Here is a 17,725-nt window from a genome sequence, read left to right as displayed (position 1 = left end):
TACTACACACAAAATCGCCCAGAAACTTTATGTAGGGTTCTGTCGAGAAAGCTAGTAGGAGAAAGGCTTCTGGTCTTAAATATTCGAAGGAACGCTTTTTTTTAATTGTTTATTTTTAAAAGTCATTTTTTAAAATGGACATTAGGATGTGGTAGGAGAGGCAAAAGTTGATGGCAGCCTGGTGATTACTGTTTGTTGAAGTAGATCAATAGCAATAGTAGCTCATTGTCAGTGGCAACCAATAGTTGTCGATTTGTAGAGCTTTCACCTTTATGCAGCCGTCCATATGTACATGTCTTCCGAGACCAAGCAGTGGCTTCCAAGCTGGGGGGCAAGCAGAGCAGAGTAGCACAGATGTGGCCACTAAGAGGTCTTTAGACCACAGCACGGAGAAGAGGAAGCGCTCAGCTGTTCCTTCACAAGGCAGATGGTAAAATGGGCCTGTTTGCACATCTCTTAGGAGTGAAAGAGCCGGGTCCTGAGCTGAGTCCACACAGCCCCCAAGTGCATGGCCGGTGCTTGTCCTGGATAAGCCATCTTCTTAGGGCACCCAGAGGGCAAGATCTTGGAACCCTGCCGAGGAAGCAAGGAATGGAGATGCTGAATCCTCTTCCACAGCTGCTATAAGCCTAACGTCCTTCGTCACTGCCTTAAAGTGGATGAGAGATGTCTGGATGTGATTTCCTGATTTTTCTGTCTCCTTAGGCCTGGCCTTCAATTATATCTGACCTATGTGTGTACTGGAGCTAGGCATTGCCCTTTAAAGTTTTTTTTAAATGTTTATTTATTTTGAAGGGGAGGGAGGAAGAGAGAGAGAGAGAGAGAGACAGAGAGAGAGAATCTCAAGCAGGCTCCACATTCAGCGTGGAGCCCAACTCAGGGCTCGATCTCAGGACCGTGAGATCATGACCTGAGCCAAAATCTAGAGTTGGACACTTAACTGACTCAGCCACCCAGGCGCCCCTAGGCATTGCCCTTTGCAAGTTCGGGTTCTGTTCACTTTTAGCCCACTGGACCAAAGATGTTTTCAGAGGTGTAGGGGAAGCTGAAAGCCGGGTGGGAAAGCAGTAATTCATTACTCCTTGTCTTTGTTGTTGGATTTAGAGGAAGGGCGGAGGACAGAGGTTCTCAAAGGGGGCATTTAGAAAGGCGTAGGGCATTTGGGGTGGATGCATTGACGGAGGAGCACTGCAGGCTATTAGTGGGCAGGAGCAAAGGTCACCTAATGTCCTTTAGTGTGAGACAGTCTCCTACAATGAAGCGATGTCCCACCTAACATGCCCATAGAGGGAAACACTGTGGAGGAGCAGCAGGACGTGGCTCTCCCTGGAGGTCACTACAATCATGCAGATCTGCCCACTTGACCTTCATGGTAGTATGAGGCTAGGTATGGTCTTCCGTTGTTGGTACAAAACCATCTTTCCATCCATTCGTCCATCTGTCCCATCCATCCTTCTAGGGCTTCTTTGGTGAAGAATCTCATGGCCACCTATGTCCCCATTCTTTCCCCTCAGTGACATTGTCACCCTGTTGGCTCTCCTAAACTCTCATTCCTCTCTGCACTGACCGATTTAGTAGGAATGACCAATTGTTATGCCAGCTGAGAATAGAGAAGGTAGAAGGCAACAAAGCCTTCTGGAAAGAGAGAGAGAAGAGGAAGAAGAGTGAAAAAGACAGCTTATGATTTATATAGATATGAGAATAGGCACCTGAGTTGTTAATCCTTGAAAGGTATTTGGCTAGTGCTAATGGAATCCCTCCTACCTCTGGGTCAGTGCTTCTCAATCTCGAGTGTGCATCAGCGTCCCCTGGAGGGTGTGTTCAGACAGAGACTGCCAGGAACCATCCCCAGAGTTTCTGATTGAGAAAGCCTGGGGTGGGGCCCGGGAATTTGCTTTACTAACAAGTTCCCGGTGATACCCGTGCCACTCGCCTGGGAACCATACTTCTCTAGCTCTTAGAGAAGAGAGCAACTCCTGAATACTTCCCATCTCTGGGACGCCTGGGAGACCAAGCTGAGAGGGGAGGATCTTGACTTACTCTTGACCTTCAATCATGGCCCAAGAGGAAGGAAGGAGGAGCTAATAAGCCCAGCACCCCTGGAAGGTGAGTGCATTTTCAGCCACACCATCACCCCTGTTGCTGGGATCCATGCAAAGGCCAGCGTGCTGTATTTTCTGAAATAGCAAGAAAACAGAACAGAGTAAGCTGTTCTTTACGTGTTTTTCTGTATAGAAGTAAGTGTATTTAACCGGTGGATCTTCTTGATGTCTGTTAGCTTGCACTGTCCTGTGAACCAGGGCATCAGGGACCACGGGCAGTGCTTCCTTTTGTTACTAAATAAGGGGGAGTTGTCCGAGCATACAACCTATGAAGGTCTCTAAAGGAAGGCACCTGGTTTAACGCCCAAACCACTGGAAGCTTCATTTTTTTTTCCCAGAAAGGAACCCAAGTCAGGATTGAGCATAGTGTTTCCTTCTGCATATTCCTGATTTCTTCTCTCCACTGTCAGTGAAAACTGACGTGCCGGTGGTTTTTCTTTTCTTCTTCCTAATGAGTTAATGGCAGTGATACTTTAGTCTGGTCCGAAAGGGAAAAACAGAGATTGATGGCGATGCTGTTGGAAGTGTGAACAGGAATGTGAATGACACTTTGACAGTGCCTACTTTTCCTGTCAGTTCCTGGTTTTTGAAGATAATTCTAAGAACGGTTTCTCATCAAATTTGACCTTATGGCCGAATAACAACACACTTTTTTCCTCCTTGATGTTTCCTTGGAATCACAAAATATTATTTAGTTGGAGTACTTAGCAGCAGTGGAGGGGTGGCATAATATTTTGGATTTCATTTTTTATCCAATTTAGAAAGCCCTGTGGCACTAAATAAAAATGTCACTGTGTAAAATGTAAAAGCTTTCTGTCACAAATGTTTTTAAAAATTCATAAAGGGCTGAGGATTTGATTTATCTTTTCCTCTTTCTGTGATTTATTCATATTTAATGTTAGTTTCAACATTTGAAGCATCAAGGACTTTTTCAAATTAAAAACTGTGGTGAATCAGTCTTATTTGAAGAAACATTCCGCCATGCCAATTCATTCCTGTTCACGTGTTCAAGGTGCAGCTATGTTTGGCTTTCCCAGTGGCTGGAATTCTCGCTAGGGAAACCCTTCGTTGTTGGGGAGGTTGAATTGCCCCAGCTACTTGATGTTGACAGCCATTTCCCAGGTATCAATAGACCATTTCCTCAGGCATTAATCATTATCACACAAATGTGGTGGCAAAGGAGAAGAGTGGGAAGGGACCTTGCCTTTGGAAGCAGCATTTTGTTTACTGTCTGTTTTTTCATTTTTGGTGCCTTTGAGCCTCTGAGTCACTTGTGTTTTCAGAAACATCTTTAGTCAGTGACAGTATCAGTCTTTTCTGTGGATGGTTTATTAATAATGAATGATAATAGAATTAGTCTGGAACGAAGGGAAGAAAATGAACTCCACACAAACTCATCATTTTTTTTTTTTTACTAGTAAATAGACACCCAGGGTCTGTGGCACAGGCCTTTCTTAAAGCCCTGGAAGGTTAAAAGGCTGGAAGGAAGAGCGCTGCGGGCTCCCCTCGTTCCACTTTTAGGGCAGATAGACCTGTGCTAGAGGACGTGGGCGTGTTCGCTCCCACCCCACGAGGCACGGTGCATTTTCCACGGCTGGGGCATGCGATAAGGCACACCTGCCCTGGACATTCTTGCTTCTGCCTGTCCTTCCACCTGCCCATCCACTTGTCCTTCTGGCCCTCCCTCCCTTTATCCTTCCCGTCTTTCTGTCTTTTTATCCTTTTCTTCTTACTATCATTCTTCCACTCTGCACACACTCTTGAGTGCCTCCTCTGGGCCAGGTGCTGTGCCTCCACGGATATAGTCAGCTTCTCATCAAGTGAGGGGAAAGGTACCTGTCTACTTTGCTGAAAATCATCAGCCTTTTAGTAAGAGCATCAAGGAAGAATGGGAATAAAAGGTTTGGAGCGCCTACAAGGATGAAACCCTTTCTCCCTGGTTCTCTCACGTGCTTGTTATGCTTGTTATCGAGGCTCTGACCTGTCAAAGAATGGCAGCCCCTGCTCGGAGCAGCCACGCCTCGAGGGTGTGGTTTTTAGAAACAGTTGTGAACATTTTGTCATCATGAACTTGATTTTCTTTCTTTGCTTAATGGAGGGAATCATCTAGTTAAGTAAAATGATCTCTTTCCTCCTCAGACAATTGGAAAGAAGTTACCTCCAACGACGGCAACTCCAGACTCGTCAAAACCAGAAATGGACAGCAGGACAAAGAGTGAGTTTCCTTATTTATCCATATTTTACATTTGGAAGCAGTTAAGGGTTTTTCAGTCATGGACGTGCTTTTGAAAAATCCTCACATAATCCTAATGGCTGTTTAACTTTTTAAATTAAGTCTTTTAAATTTCAGTATGGTTAACATACAGTGTTATATTAGTTTCAGGTATACAATATCACGACTCAACAATTCTGTACATTACTCAGGGCCTATCATGATAAGTGTACTCTTTAATCCCCTTCACCTTAATGGCGTTTTAAAATACATCAGAAAAAATATACCCAAATGTGTTCCACTGGGTCCTACCAGTGGGTGGGCACAAGTTAGATTTGGCACTCTTGGGGGGTTTTCTTCTTTATGGAATGTGGTTCTTTCCTGCCGCCTGTATCAGAGCTGGGGCTTATCCATATATACCCAATCACTTTGCATCATTCAGGAGGCAGAAAGGCTGTAGAGAATGGCAATTCAAGCAGTTGGGGGATTCATAGGCCTTTAAGTCAGGGAGGCCCTACCTTCTTGCCTCAGCACTCAGCCAGCACTCCCAGCCCTTGCCTGCCTGCCTGCCTGCCTGCCAGCCAGCATCCTCAGTGCGTCTCGACTAAAATCTCTCTACACGCAGATGTCTTTCTTCCATTGAGCCACATACGCTCTTCCTGGAATTTTTACCCACGAATTTTAGTCTCTGGGTCTACAATGATATTAGCCCATTTTTCTCCTAACAGCCCTTTAAGTGTTTGAGGATAGTTGTCTCCCTAACGCCTTCCTAAAGGTCCTATTTCCTGTTCTGGATGGTTGCCAGATAAAATACAGGATGCTCAGTACATTTGCATTTCAGATAAACAGTGAATAATTTTTTGGTTATAAGTATGTCCCCCGTACTCTTTGTTGTTTATCTGAAATGCAAATATACCTGGGCGTCCTGAATTTGTAGTTGTTAATCTGGCAAGCCTCCAATCCCTTTAGCTATCCTTTCAGTAACTAGGGCATTCTGGACAGGCTCTGGTCAGAAACAATTACTTCAGTTCCTTCTAGGGATTTTATTATTTTTTTTCCAGCTTCAGATTTTCTTATGAGCTTAATGTGGACAGACTGCTAATATAGTTTGGAAAGCCAAAGATTGAGAGAACATAAATCACACATATATAATTATGATTAATATAAGAGCAAGCACAGCTTTATCCTTTTAATTGAGAAATAATATACCATTCAAAAGCAAATGAGGGGTACTGCCTTAGACTTAGGAAAATGAATTTGTGGGATTTGCCAAACCAGAAATGGTGGTTTTGATAAACAAGTTCATGGAAGATACGGATGCAGGTGCTGTAGCTGTGCCTTGGTGTGGAAGGTTCAGATGAGGTCTGGTGCCTTCCATGTGGTAATGCTGTTGTCCGACTCCTGGTCAGAGGCAGAAAGCCCTCTTGTCTAATACTCTAATGCAGGGGTTCTCACACTTGAGTGGACCCCAGAATCACCTGGAGAGCTGGGCCCCACCCCCCAGGTTGCTGGGCCCCGCCTCCACAATTTCTGAGTCATTAGTCCAGTGGGACCTGGAACTTTGCTTTTCTAAGGAATTCCCAGGTGCTGCTGCTGCACCTGGTTTAGGGCCCACACTTCCAGAACCACTGTTTGGAACTCATCAATATTCCTCAGGACAACCTGGCCCTGCGTTTATTCATGCAGGTTATACACTTTTATGCCAAACCTACCTTTAGGCACTAAAGAATTTTCTTTCTTTCTTTCTTTCTTTCTTTCTTTCTTTCTTTCTTTCTTTCTTTCTTTCTTTCTTTCTTTCTTTTTAAATTTAATTTAGAGACAGAGAACAAGCTGGGGAGAGAGGGGCAGAGGGAGAGAGAGAGAGTCTTAAGCAGGCTCCAAACTCATTGCAGAGCTCAATGGCAGGGCTCGATCCCACAGCCCTTGGATCATGACCTGAGCCAAACTCAAGTTGGATGCTCAGCCAGCTGAGACACCCAGGTGCCTCTAGGCACTGAAGAATTTTCAAGAATTGAATATTTAAACCATTCTGCAAACATTTCTCTTGTTGGGCAGTAGCCTGTTCTTCCTTCATTCAACTGCTTATTCTGTAGTTACGGCAATTGACAGGTTTCTAAATGATCCCTGTTATTAGCAACGTTGCTTGGACGACCAGAATGGGGAATAGGCAGGAGAAGAAAAAGGGGAAGACACATCAAGCCTCAAAGGTGATGGGAATGTGGTCCCCAGGGTAGGCTGTCCTCGTGACATGAGACAACCAGTGGTCTTGACCAACCTGATTTGTGTCTGCACAAGTAGTAATCTGGGGAACAGAGGTTTTGTTTTAAGGGAAAGACTTTCAATAGAAGTAAAGTCAGAATTCCCTGTAGATGGTGCACCTCTGTCCAGAATAAAAAGGACCTTGGTCCTCCTTGGGTGACTTTGTGGGTTGCTCTTGGGAGGATTCCGAGCAGCAGGGACCCGAGGGTCACTTGTAAGGATGTGGCACATTGGACAGTCTGCAGGGCGTGCTGCAGTGACTAATCCTCAGGTCTTCAGAACTAGCCCTCGGATAAGATCCTGTTCCTGATGCTTTCTTTTCACCCTCTGCCATGTCTGCAGGCAGGAGATTCCAGTCTTTTTGGAAAGATTAGCTGGGCAGGGGTGGGGAGGGTAGCTGTGTTTTAGAGCTGGCTAATAGAAATATTATGTGAGTCACATACGTGATTTTACAATTTCTAGCAGCCACATTTTTAAAAAAGAAAGAAGAAACAAGTGAGCTTACTAAATTAAATATGTAAATGTATTTTATTTCACTCAGTGTATCCCCAATAGTATCTCTTTAACATGTAACCTGTATAAAATTATCAAATGAGGGGCGCCTGGGTGGCGCAGTCGGTTAGGCGTCCGACTTCAGCCAGGTCACGATCTCACGGTCTGTGAGTTCGAGCCCCGCGTCAGGCTCTGGGCTGATGGCTCGGAGCCTGGAGCCTGTTTCCGATTCTGTGTCTCCCTCTCTCTCTGCCCCTCCCCCGTTCATGCTCTGTCTCTCTCTGTCCCAAAAATAAATAAAAAACGTTGAAAAAAAAATAAAATTATCAAATGAGATATTTTTATTCTTTATCTATATGAGTCTTCACAGTCCAGTGTGTCTTTTACGTGCATGGCACAGCTCAACTTGGAGCAGCCACAAACCAAGTGCTCAATAGCTACGTGTGCCTAGTGGCCACAGTATTGGACATGGCCGTTTGAGAGGAATTCTCGGATCTAAGATGGGCTTTCTGGGCCTGGGTATTAACACAGATCCGAATACTCAGCTCCTTCAAGCATGTGGGAGGATCTAGGCTCTAGCCCAAACCTTGTTTCGTCCTATAAGTATCTATTAATTATGTCCATCCACCTGGCTCTCTGGAAGCATCACGGTGGGGGGATGGTTTTTTTTTTTAATTAACATTTATTCATTATTGAAAGATAGAGACAGAGCATGAGCAGGGGAGGGACAGAGAGAGGGGGAGACACAGAATCCAAAGCAGGCTCCAGGCTCTGAGCTGTCAGCACAGAGCCCGACGTGGTGCTCGAACTCACAAACCGTGAGATCATGACCTGAGCCGAAGTCAGACACCCAACTGAGCCACCCAGGCACCCCAGGATGGGTTGTTAACAAAGAGTGTTGTTAACAGAGGCTGGGTGGTGTGTTTTCGCCCAAAGTCGGAGGTGTGCATTCTAGGACCAGCTTGTTATTCACTAGCCGTGTGACCTTGGATGAATAATTTTATTTCTCTGCCTTGCTCTTCATTGTCTGCATTGTCTGTGAAGTCCGAGGGTTGCTCTAGAGACAACCCCTGTGGTCTCTCCCAGCATCTTCATCCTCTGATTCGGTTCCAAAAGCTCAACGATTCAGAGTAAAACATTTCTGCATTCAAAGAACTGAGCAGCCAGAGGGGAGAGACAAAAAGAAGATGGGGACAGTTTAGTGGGAACGTGAGAGGTCATCGGGTATAGGTGTAAGTATACCTGTAAGTGTGCAGGAGGTCAGAAGGAGAATTCTCAGTGTCAGTGAAGGCTTGAAGGATGTTTATTGACAGATGTTTTTCATGGGCCAAAGAAAGAATTTCTGCAGCTAATTTCCCCTACCTGCTTTCTGGCTTTCACTGTAAAGGGCACGTTCTCCCAGGATCTCCACGAGGCACCTAAGTCCACCAAAAAGCCCCTTGCATCGCTTTCAGATTGTGATGTGACTCCTGTGTTCCCTGAGCTTGAGAGTGGGGCGGCCCTCCTTTCTGGTCAGTGGACAGATCTGTAACAAAAACCGCCCAGCAGTAGAGAGGAGAGAAGCCCCTTCCTCACATCTCTGTCCTCGGCAGGCTAACATACAAGCTCCCGTGAGGATTAAGAGTTATGATGATTCAAAAAATGTTCATGTGGATTGGTATTTTCTGGGGGAAAGTGAAACTCAGCTGATTAGGATTTATTTAAACAACTAACATCACCTCCTCTCCCCCCAGTAAAGCTTTCATGATATTGAAACTCATCTGAAATGCATGCTGGGGAACAGATTGCCAGGACTTTCATAACAAGAGAGACACTGTCTAAATATTCATAAATGAAGTACCCTGAGATTCCTCCAGCTCACCACATCTGGAATTTCTCTCTTTCTTACTACAGTTGATGCAGATTTGTAGCCTTGGTGGGACAGAAAAAGTAACCCAGAGAAATAGGCTATTTCGCATCTTTCTGAACAAAGAATTAAAGTCTTAGAGATTCAGAGCACCAGTTGAGCAGGAGGGTTAGGAAAAAGAATGATCCTTGACAAAATTTGGACAAAGGCAGGTGAGGCTTCTGAATAAATGATGACAGTGGGGCAAAAGCTAAACTTGCCCTGCCTAACCTCTCCTCACTCCATCCCTGGACGCTTGTACCACCTTCCTGGTAGCTTTGTTCATTGACTCACTTCCTGGGAGTTGTCCCCTGTGATGGTGACACATGGTGGCTTGTGGCTATCGTGGGTCCCTCGAGGCAGAGCCTGTGTCTTTCTATTCGATAGCCCCATTATATAGCCCAGAAGAGTGTCATAGACTCACTGGGCACGTGACAAGTGGTAGTTGAGCAAATGGAGACTTATAAATGACTTAAAATTTAAACAGGTTCTGTACTGGACAGAGTCTTGTGAAAGTGGCATAGTAGCCATGAGTCCTCTTTCTGAAGTTCACAGTCACCAGCTGGAAAATGACACATTTGATCACCTAAGACCCCTGAACTTACTTTGGGTTTCTAGGGATTAGTAGTGGTTGCCAGTGTTCCGTGGGGCTTGACAGACCCTTCATTCTTTCTAGTCCCTGCTCTAGACCGTTCAGCCCAACAGCACCAAGATAAACCCTTGCCTGACAAAGGTTTATTGGTTCATCGCACTGAGGACACTTGGTAGGAGAACCCGTGCGGCCCCATCACACCAGACAAAAGAAAAGAGAGTGGTTACCAGTTCGGAGGAAGGGGGAATGCAGTGAAATGTAAATGAAGCAGTGTTTTGACAGGTTGCAAGCAACGCAGGGCTGTTAAGGGGTCAGCATCAGGAGTGGACTGCGAGGTGCACCCAGGTCCTATTTCTTTGGGAACCACCGAGTTAAGATAAGTGTGCAGTGCTGTGTTCAGAACTCTTTACGCGAGGCTCTGCACTTGCGTGGGGGATCGCGGCTGCTTTTCTGTGTCACAGTGACTTTCGTTCCTTCGGTCAAGAGTGGAATGTTTCATTCTGACTGATATGATATAGAAAAAGCAAAGTTTCTGGTTGTCTGTGCTTTGAGAGGACAGGCTTTCTCTGGGAGTAAGAAAGCAGTGGTCCTCAGAGAAGGGGTTGTTAGGACCCTTTCCAGCTGCAGCATGTGCTTGGGAGAGATACTATTTCCTGTTGGCTTTGCAGCTGGCTGTGGGACCGCAGCCTGATGGATGGCTAGGCAGCTTCTTACTTTCCATGTCTGAGCTAGTTTTTTGCTTTCTCACCACATGTTTAAGTAGCAGAAAAAGGGGTCGATTCCCTTATGTTGGTTTTTTTTCCCAGCCTCACCTGGGAGCTCTTTTATGCTACCTTTCCAGGGAAGGCGTTTTTGCTCACTTGTATCCCCAAAACTCATATTTGGGCGCATCCAGTTTGAAACAAGTTTCCTACTCTGCGCTTTGGTGCCTCGCACACTCGATGTGCCTTAGAGTCCCCAGGCTCGGTGTCTCAGGATTTCCTCAAGTGCTTCCAACACAGACCTTGCTGTCCCGATTCAGAGTGGGGGTCTCCCTGTGAGGGTGCCCGGCCTGCCCATGCTGCTGAACACCCAGATTTGGGTACAGCCCTCTTGGAGGATAAAAGCTAACTCCTTTTGTGTTATCCTTGTGGATCTCCTTTCTCCCAAAGACTTGTCATCTGAGCAGGAGAAAGTGTCGTTGGAGGGGCCGTGATGTGCGCTGTACTAGGGAACAGAAAGGCTTTGCTCGTCAGGTTATTTTCCTTTTTTTTTTTTTTAAAAAATCTTCCTTTTACAGCAAGAGATTAAAAAGTGTCATAATTCACAATAGTGAAATAATTTGAAAGTCAAATTCCCAGCAGCATCCAGGACTAGAGGCGGTCATTGTGATCTGGGGTCGCTGTCCCCTTTTTCGTGGAGGCCGGCATTGGGCTGGAGTTCACAACATAGTGACGTACGCCTTAGGTTTTGTCTCCCCCCGTCTGAATTTAAGTGTAGATCAGGGTTTTCCCACCTTGGCACTATGAACGTTTGGACCAGGTCGCCCTTTGTTGTGAGGCCGGTTCTGTGCCCATTATTGGATGGTTACCATCTCTAGCCTCCAGTACCTCCTTACCACCCCTCCTGCTGCAGCGGCCACAAATGTCTCCAGGCAATGCTGTGTCCCCTGGGGAGCAAACCGGCCCTATCTGTGAACGGCTGGTGCAGACTGTAGTAAGCTCTACGAGGGCACTGCTGCCTCTCTGCTGCTAGGTACACAGTGGGCACTTAGTTAACATTTACTGACCAAATGACAAGCGTAGTATTCATTCCGGCCCTCCTCACTAGCCCCAGCTCCTCAGACTGACTCAGGACTGGATGTCCTCTCTACATCTGTGATCTGGCACGCCCAGCTGTGGCACCACCACCACACTGGCCCTCCCTCCAGGTCCCCACCATTGTTTCGCTTTTGGCTAGCATTGAATATTTGCTAATACCCATGGCTGGATCAGCGGATCTCACGGCGCGGTCCCTGGCCCAGCAGCATCGGCATCACCTGGGAACCTGTCAGGGATGCAGATCCCCGGGCCTTGCGCAGCCCTGGAGAATCAGGAACCTCGGGGCTTCTGTTTTCACAAGTCTTGCATCTGGCGCCGATGCCCCCTCGTGTGTGAGAACCACTGATGTAGACTGTTCCTTGAGCTTCCCTATTGATGAGAATCACCAGGGTGCTTGTGGGTTGCTCGTCCAACCTCAGACCTGTTGACGGGGACCCCCAGAGAAGGGAATCTGGGAAGGCATAGAAGGAGCGGGTGCCCCACCTGTCACAGGAATGGTTGGGGAAAACTCTCCCCCACCCCTGCCAACTCCTACTCCTCCGGTCAAAGTCCTCAAACATTGTACAGAGCCCGGTGCCATTTTACCCCTCCAAGAAGGGAGCCTAAATCCTTCCTTTGGGAAATGATTCCCCATTCATGATACTCTGGTGCTTTAACCTGAAGACATCAGTCTTACCTTTCCCTCACTGTTGCCTCGTCAAGAACTCTGTTTACGTTCCTCATTTCCTCTTCTTGGTTATAAGCTCCTTGAGAACCAGGTACCAGTCTCACTTAACTTAGTCTCTTTCCCCCCAGAATGTAACAGAAGTCCATACCCTTATTGCATTTCCAAAATACAAAAAGCTAGAAAACTAAAAGGTTTTATTACTTTGGGGTGATATAAACCTTGTCCTGGACTAATAGGCATTTATGTATAGTCTTTATCCTACTTGGGGTGACAAATCATGCATTTGCTGCAGAATTTTAATGTATTTGATGGTTGGGTACAGCCCCAGACCCCAGCTGAGGATGTTATCTGTTGTGTGGTATGTGTAATAAATTTCTTTTCCAAAAACCTGAAAAATTCCATCCTCGGGGCTTTTGGATAAGTGATTATGAACCAGTAGTGCATCAGATATTTGTCACTTTAATGAAAGAACCTTAGATTTTGATGTTGGTGAAAGTAGACAACCCTGGGCTCGATACTTTTGTTCTGGAATCCCAAAGGACAACAGTTATAAGGGTTACCTGGTACTTTCTACCACTGTTGGAAGTTCTAGAAGGCTTTCTACCAGACTCTGTGACACATGGGGTTTTAATCTACGTGACCTAAAATGGAGTCCAGAGAATCATCCTGGATTTAATGTTATTTCCTTGGTGTGTGTGTGTGTGTGTGTGTGTGTGTGTGTGTGTGTGTGTGTGTGTTATGTACTGCTTGCTGATATGTTTATTCTGTTTGTTCTGCTTTGATTTGTTTTTTAAGCTGAGGGCATTTTTTAAGTTGGTTTGTTTTTTATATGAGTAGATTATAAAATCATCTGAAGGGAGTCATGGGCTGTGTGCATGTGAGTTCAATTTCTTAAACAGTCTGTTTTTAATCTTATATAAACTTCTAGAAGTTTAGAGATTGAAATAATGTGGGTTTTTTTGGTGAGGGAGATGTGAATCATGACTGGACTTCTTGGGGAGTTTTAATAGAACAAGTTCCTTAAAATTGGAATGCCAGTCAATAATTACTGTAAGGGATGTTGATTTGGTGTCAGGGTCCTCGAACCTTTTGTACGCGACATTTTCTCTGCACCTTTGAATGTGTCTTTTTTTCCTACTTTTGGAAATAGGAAATCACTGTTTGTTTTTTTTTTTTTTTTTTTATCAGATTCTTCAAGGACTCTAAGACAAAAGGGCTTAAGGGGTACCTGTCTGGCTCATTCAGAGGAGCATGCAACTCTTACTTTCAGGGTTGTGAGATTGGGCCCCACATTGGGTGCAGAGATTACTTAAAAATAAATACATAAACATTTTTAAAAAGACAGAAAGCTAAAGAATTGACTTAGGACTTCAGTCTTAGGCTAATTCATTAGCTTTTAAAAAATCTTTCCAAAAAATAGAGACAAATTCATCTCAATCACTGGATAAGTTGTGCCTTTATTTTTTTTTATGTGCACGTGTGCATTCATTTCTACTTGATCTTGGACTAATTAAATCCATCTAATTGATGAATAGATGGAAAATGCCTGCCCCCCAAATTAATTTCATTCCCTTCCTCTTCATCTCTGTCTGCTACTCATTTAAAATTTGTAATCTTCCCACGTCCAAAAAGGATTTGGAATTATATTTTTCTTTCAAGATATATCAAATGCCTCCTCCTTTGTAAACTCCCTCCTGAATGTAATCCTGCCTTCCTCTGCATCACCCCAGCCGTATCCCGTCAGAGTGAGTCTACGCTTATTCACACATTTGTGAATTTGTCATCCTTTACCCTTGCCTTTCCCCAGGCATCAATTTGTCACTTCCTTGCGAGGGTGGGATGGCTGGTTGGACTGACTTGCATGTCACAGGCCCAAGAACTGACAATGTCTCTTTCCTGGTAGTGCCTCAATAAGTGTTTGAATTAAAGTAGAGAACATCTTCATTCCATATGATGTAAAATTAAAATCATAGTCTCAGTTAATCCATTCTTTTTGCTTATACATTTATTTATATCTTAAAACCATTCGTATATCCAAACTAGCAGCATGTTTTTATTTTCCAGTACTGCTGAATTAGGGCCCAAATGCCTCAGTAGTAAAAACAAATTCTTCTTTTCAAATATATCATAATAATTTAAAATGTGAGGCTGTGGTTGCCTTGTTTGATCAGGGGTCTTCGGAGCTACAGTGCCTGTGACGAGAGCCGTGACGTGTCAGAGTGGGCTAGAACTCAGGCCTGGTCCAGTGTGATTTTTTGGAGCCTCCAGAACTTTACTGAGATTATTTTGGGGACCTGGGTGGAAGATGGGCGAGCCCCACTCTCTAATTTAACCAGAGAAACCTTGGTTTTAGTTGTTGTATATTGCAATTTTAGAATAAGTTGAAATTTGCTTAGAGTGTTCGACTGAAGTTAACCAGATCCTCCTCCCGTCCCTCCTCGGCCAGCCTCTCCTTTTACATCTAAGGACACTGATGTCCAGAGCTATTGCACGGTTGCCTCAGATTTTGTGCTGAGGACAGCCCAGCCAAGATTGAACCTAGTCTTGACTGTCCTGACTCCTGGCCCATAACCCTCACCTCCTGTTTAACTGTCTCTCAAAATTTCCTCCACTTTGTGGGTATCACTAGGGGGTCAAGCAGCATTGAGTGGGAGCTGTGTCTGGTTGTAGGGATATAAAAAAGGGCAAGTGTGATATTGAAGCCTGCTTCATAGCCAGTGGTAGTTGACAGTAGCTACTGGCACCTGTATCTCCTACTTTTAGCTAAATTGGTGTTTTCCAGATAATTCTATATCCAGTGCTTCACACACAAAACAGTATACTTGGTGGAAATGTTTTAAAGCTAGGTTATGTTGGAGCTCCTGGGTAGCTCAGTTGGTTGAGTGTCCAGCTTCAGCTCAGGTCATGATCTCACGGTTTGTGAGTTCGAGTCCCACATTGAGCTTACTGCTGTCAGTCTGCCAGCGCAAGGCCCACTTTGGATCCTCTGTCCCCTTCTCTCTCTGCCCTTCCCCCTCTTTGTGCTCGCCCTCGCTCTGTCTCTCTCTCTGTCTCTCAAAATAAATAAAACATTAAAAAATAAAACTGGGTTATGTTGATTGTCGTACAACTATATACATTTATTAAAACTATTCAAACCATACAATTAAAATGGGTGAATTCTATGGCATAAAAATTATATGTCATTAAAGATGTTAAAAAAGAAAGGCAGGGGGATACCTGCCCTCCTTAAATATTAGGGAAACTGGGTGGAAAGCAAAATGGCTCCATGAAACATTTTAAAGGCATGCTAGTACTTTCTTATAAATATTTCTTCCTTATGTTGGTTATAAGTCAATTCCACAGTCATTTATTGACCCCCTCCTATGGGCCAGGTCCTGAGGTAGATGAAGGGAAGAGACTGGGGGGTAGAAAGTAACACAGAAGCATAGGAAGAGGCAGATGATAGCCAAGTGTTTCAGAGGAGGTAACTGGAAGTGTCCTCTTTCTTCCACCAAGTTCCTTCATGTCCGGGTGCCTTCTGCTTTGAGTGATAAATACCTGTGCAGCCACAAAGTAGTGGTAACCAATACAGTTTTATGGAGTCTGGTAATGAGCTATCCAGACAGGCCCCCTGAAGTTGGCTAATTCGACAGACATCTCAACAGTGTCAAGACTCAGACCCCCCTCCTCTGTGATTTTCTTGGCTTTCCTCTCATGGTTGAAATATGACTGCAATAGTGCCAAACGTTGTGCTGTCTTCCAACAAGGATGTCAGTGTTAAAAGCCAAAAGGCAGAGGCAACTATTTTCCTCTCCACTCTTTTTTTTTTTTTAATCAGGGAGCAAAATCTAACAGCCTCCCACCTCCCAGTAGAACTCCTCTAGCACTTCATTGGCTAGAAGTAGATCACATGCTCACCCCTAAACGAATCACTGACAAAGGGGAACGAGAGCAACATTTGCCTAGACATAGCTTACTCATCCCTAAGGCTGTGGGTGGTTCCCCATTTCCTAATGTAATACCTGAAGGCAGCAAGATTATATGAACTGGGAAGGGGATGGGGAATGGGAACTGTGAACCAATGTCTACCACACAGTTAATTAACTTTTTTTTGATGGAAAAGAATAGAAACAATGCTTGTTCTTTTTTCTTTGTTGACCATGAGTGTCTTATCTTTTTTGTAAGATATTTCCATGATTTCGATCTAATGAATTATTCTTCAAGCTGGGACTCTGCAGGCAGTTCTAAAGTAGTGCTGTATTTGTTTCAGTATTGTAAGTTTTGAGGTTGGATAGTCATATTTCACTAGCACAGTCAGTAGGAAAATTGGCAAAGAGCTGTCATTATCCAATTTAAAGATGCTTAACTTTTTCCCTCCTTTTAGAATATTTGGCCAATTCAGAATTTGGGAGGTTTGCTATTACTAATTAAAGGAAGATGGAATGTTGGTAACTATGTGGACCTAGGAATCTTTAGGCAGAGTAGTATTGATGGGATCTAGAACGAGTGCCCCTCAGCACGGCTTAATGAACAAGACACATCGGGGGCCCAGAGTAACGAAGACAGATGGTTTCCCATGCTAGAACAGGGGATGTAACTGATATATTCTGTCCATTGGACAGAAAGCAAAAACATTTGCACAGAAAGTGAGTCCCTCTCTCCCTCTTTCCCTCTCTCCCTCCCTCCCTCTCTCTGCTCTGTTCTCCTGTCATGTCAGAAACAACCCTAGACCACGGCGTGTCCGTATTACAGATTTTTTCTTGCCTTTATTTCATACATCACTCTCTTTGATTGATATGACATTAACCATAATAAAACCCCCACATTTCAGTCATATAAATCGTACTAGGGACAATATAATTGATATTTGTGTATATAGCTTTAGGTTATGATCTGTCTGCACGAACTGGCCTGATCCTTAGAAAATATCTAAGGTCATTCAAAGCCATTAGGATTGTTGACTTTGCTGCAGAATAATAAATGCCTGTCCCAGTAGATAGTAATTCTCTTGAATTTTTCTTTCTACCTTCTGTCCTAAGTCATTGAACCCAGCTTTCCAAGTCTTAATTTCCTGGCTACCTGACAAATGTTTTTGCTCTCTTCTAAGCTGGTGCTTTTGTGTAAATAGAGATAATTTAACATCAGATAGACTTTCTCTTTTTCTAAGTTTGTTTATTTATTTATTTATGTGATCTGTGCATCCACTGTGGGGCTCGAATCAAGAGCCACACACTCTTCTGACTGAGCCAGCCAGATGCCCCTAACATCGGATGGACTTTCAAAAGTATATAATTGAGGACATATTTGAACTGATTTTCGGTGGCCTTAGTGTTTTTCTCTCTTTTGTGAGGGCTGGTACATATCCTTGCTGATGAACAGCCACACCTAAGTAGGCAGGTTCCCACAGAGACTCCATGGGACATATTTGAACAAGTTTGCCCCCCCCGCCATCACCGACATACACATACGTATAAGGAACATTTAGTCGGTATTCGTTGGCTATTTGTGATTGACACATATTCACGTACAAATATCTTTCTCTGGGAATATATCATAATGCAGTCTTTTTTATTGTTTGGAGTACTGTGTCTGCTTCGTAACATACACAGATACCCTGTTTCCGACTTAGTGATGTGTGGACAAAGGCTCTTAGGGCGGAATTTAAGCTTTTTGTTCTTTTAGATTACGTTTGCTTATGCATGCACCCAAAGAGTATATAAAATGGTATATAAACT

At 44.4% G+C, this 17,725-nt stretch overlaps 1 protein-coding gene across 4 annotated transcripts in view; it reads left to right on the top strand.

Moving 5' to 3' along the window:
* The window catches only part of SH3KBP1 (SH3 domain containing kinase binding protein 1), a 328,527-nt gene that overhangs the window by 225,225 nt on the left and 85,577 nt on the right, over positions 1–17,725 (top strand). For all 4 annotated transcript variants that reach the window (XM_042974825.1, XM_042974822.1, XM_042974824.1 and 1 more), the window contains one exon: positions 4,242–4,317. In XM_042974825.1, the coding sequence (XP_042830759.1) occupies positions 4,242–4,317 (76 nt within the window). The remainder of the gene's footprint in view (positions 1–4,241; positions 4,318–17,725) is intronic.

Source organism: Panthera tigris, chromosome X (genome assembly GCF_018350195.1).
Source record: "Panthera tigris isolate Pti1 chromosome X, P.tigris_Pti1_mat1.1, whole genome shotgun sequence".
Classification (NCBI taxonomy): Eukaryota; Metazoa; Chordata; class Mammalia; order Carnivora; family Felidae; genus Panthera; species Panthera tigris.
Note: the sequence above shows the minus strand (reverse complement) of the source record. Positions and strands in the feature narration are given on the sequence as shown.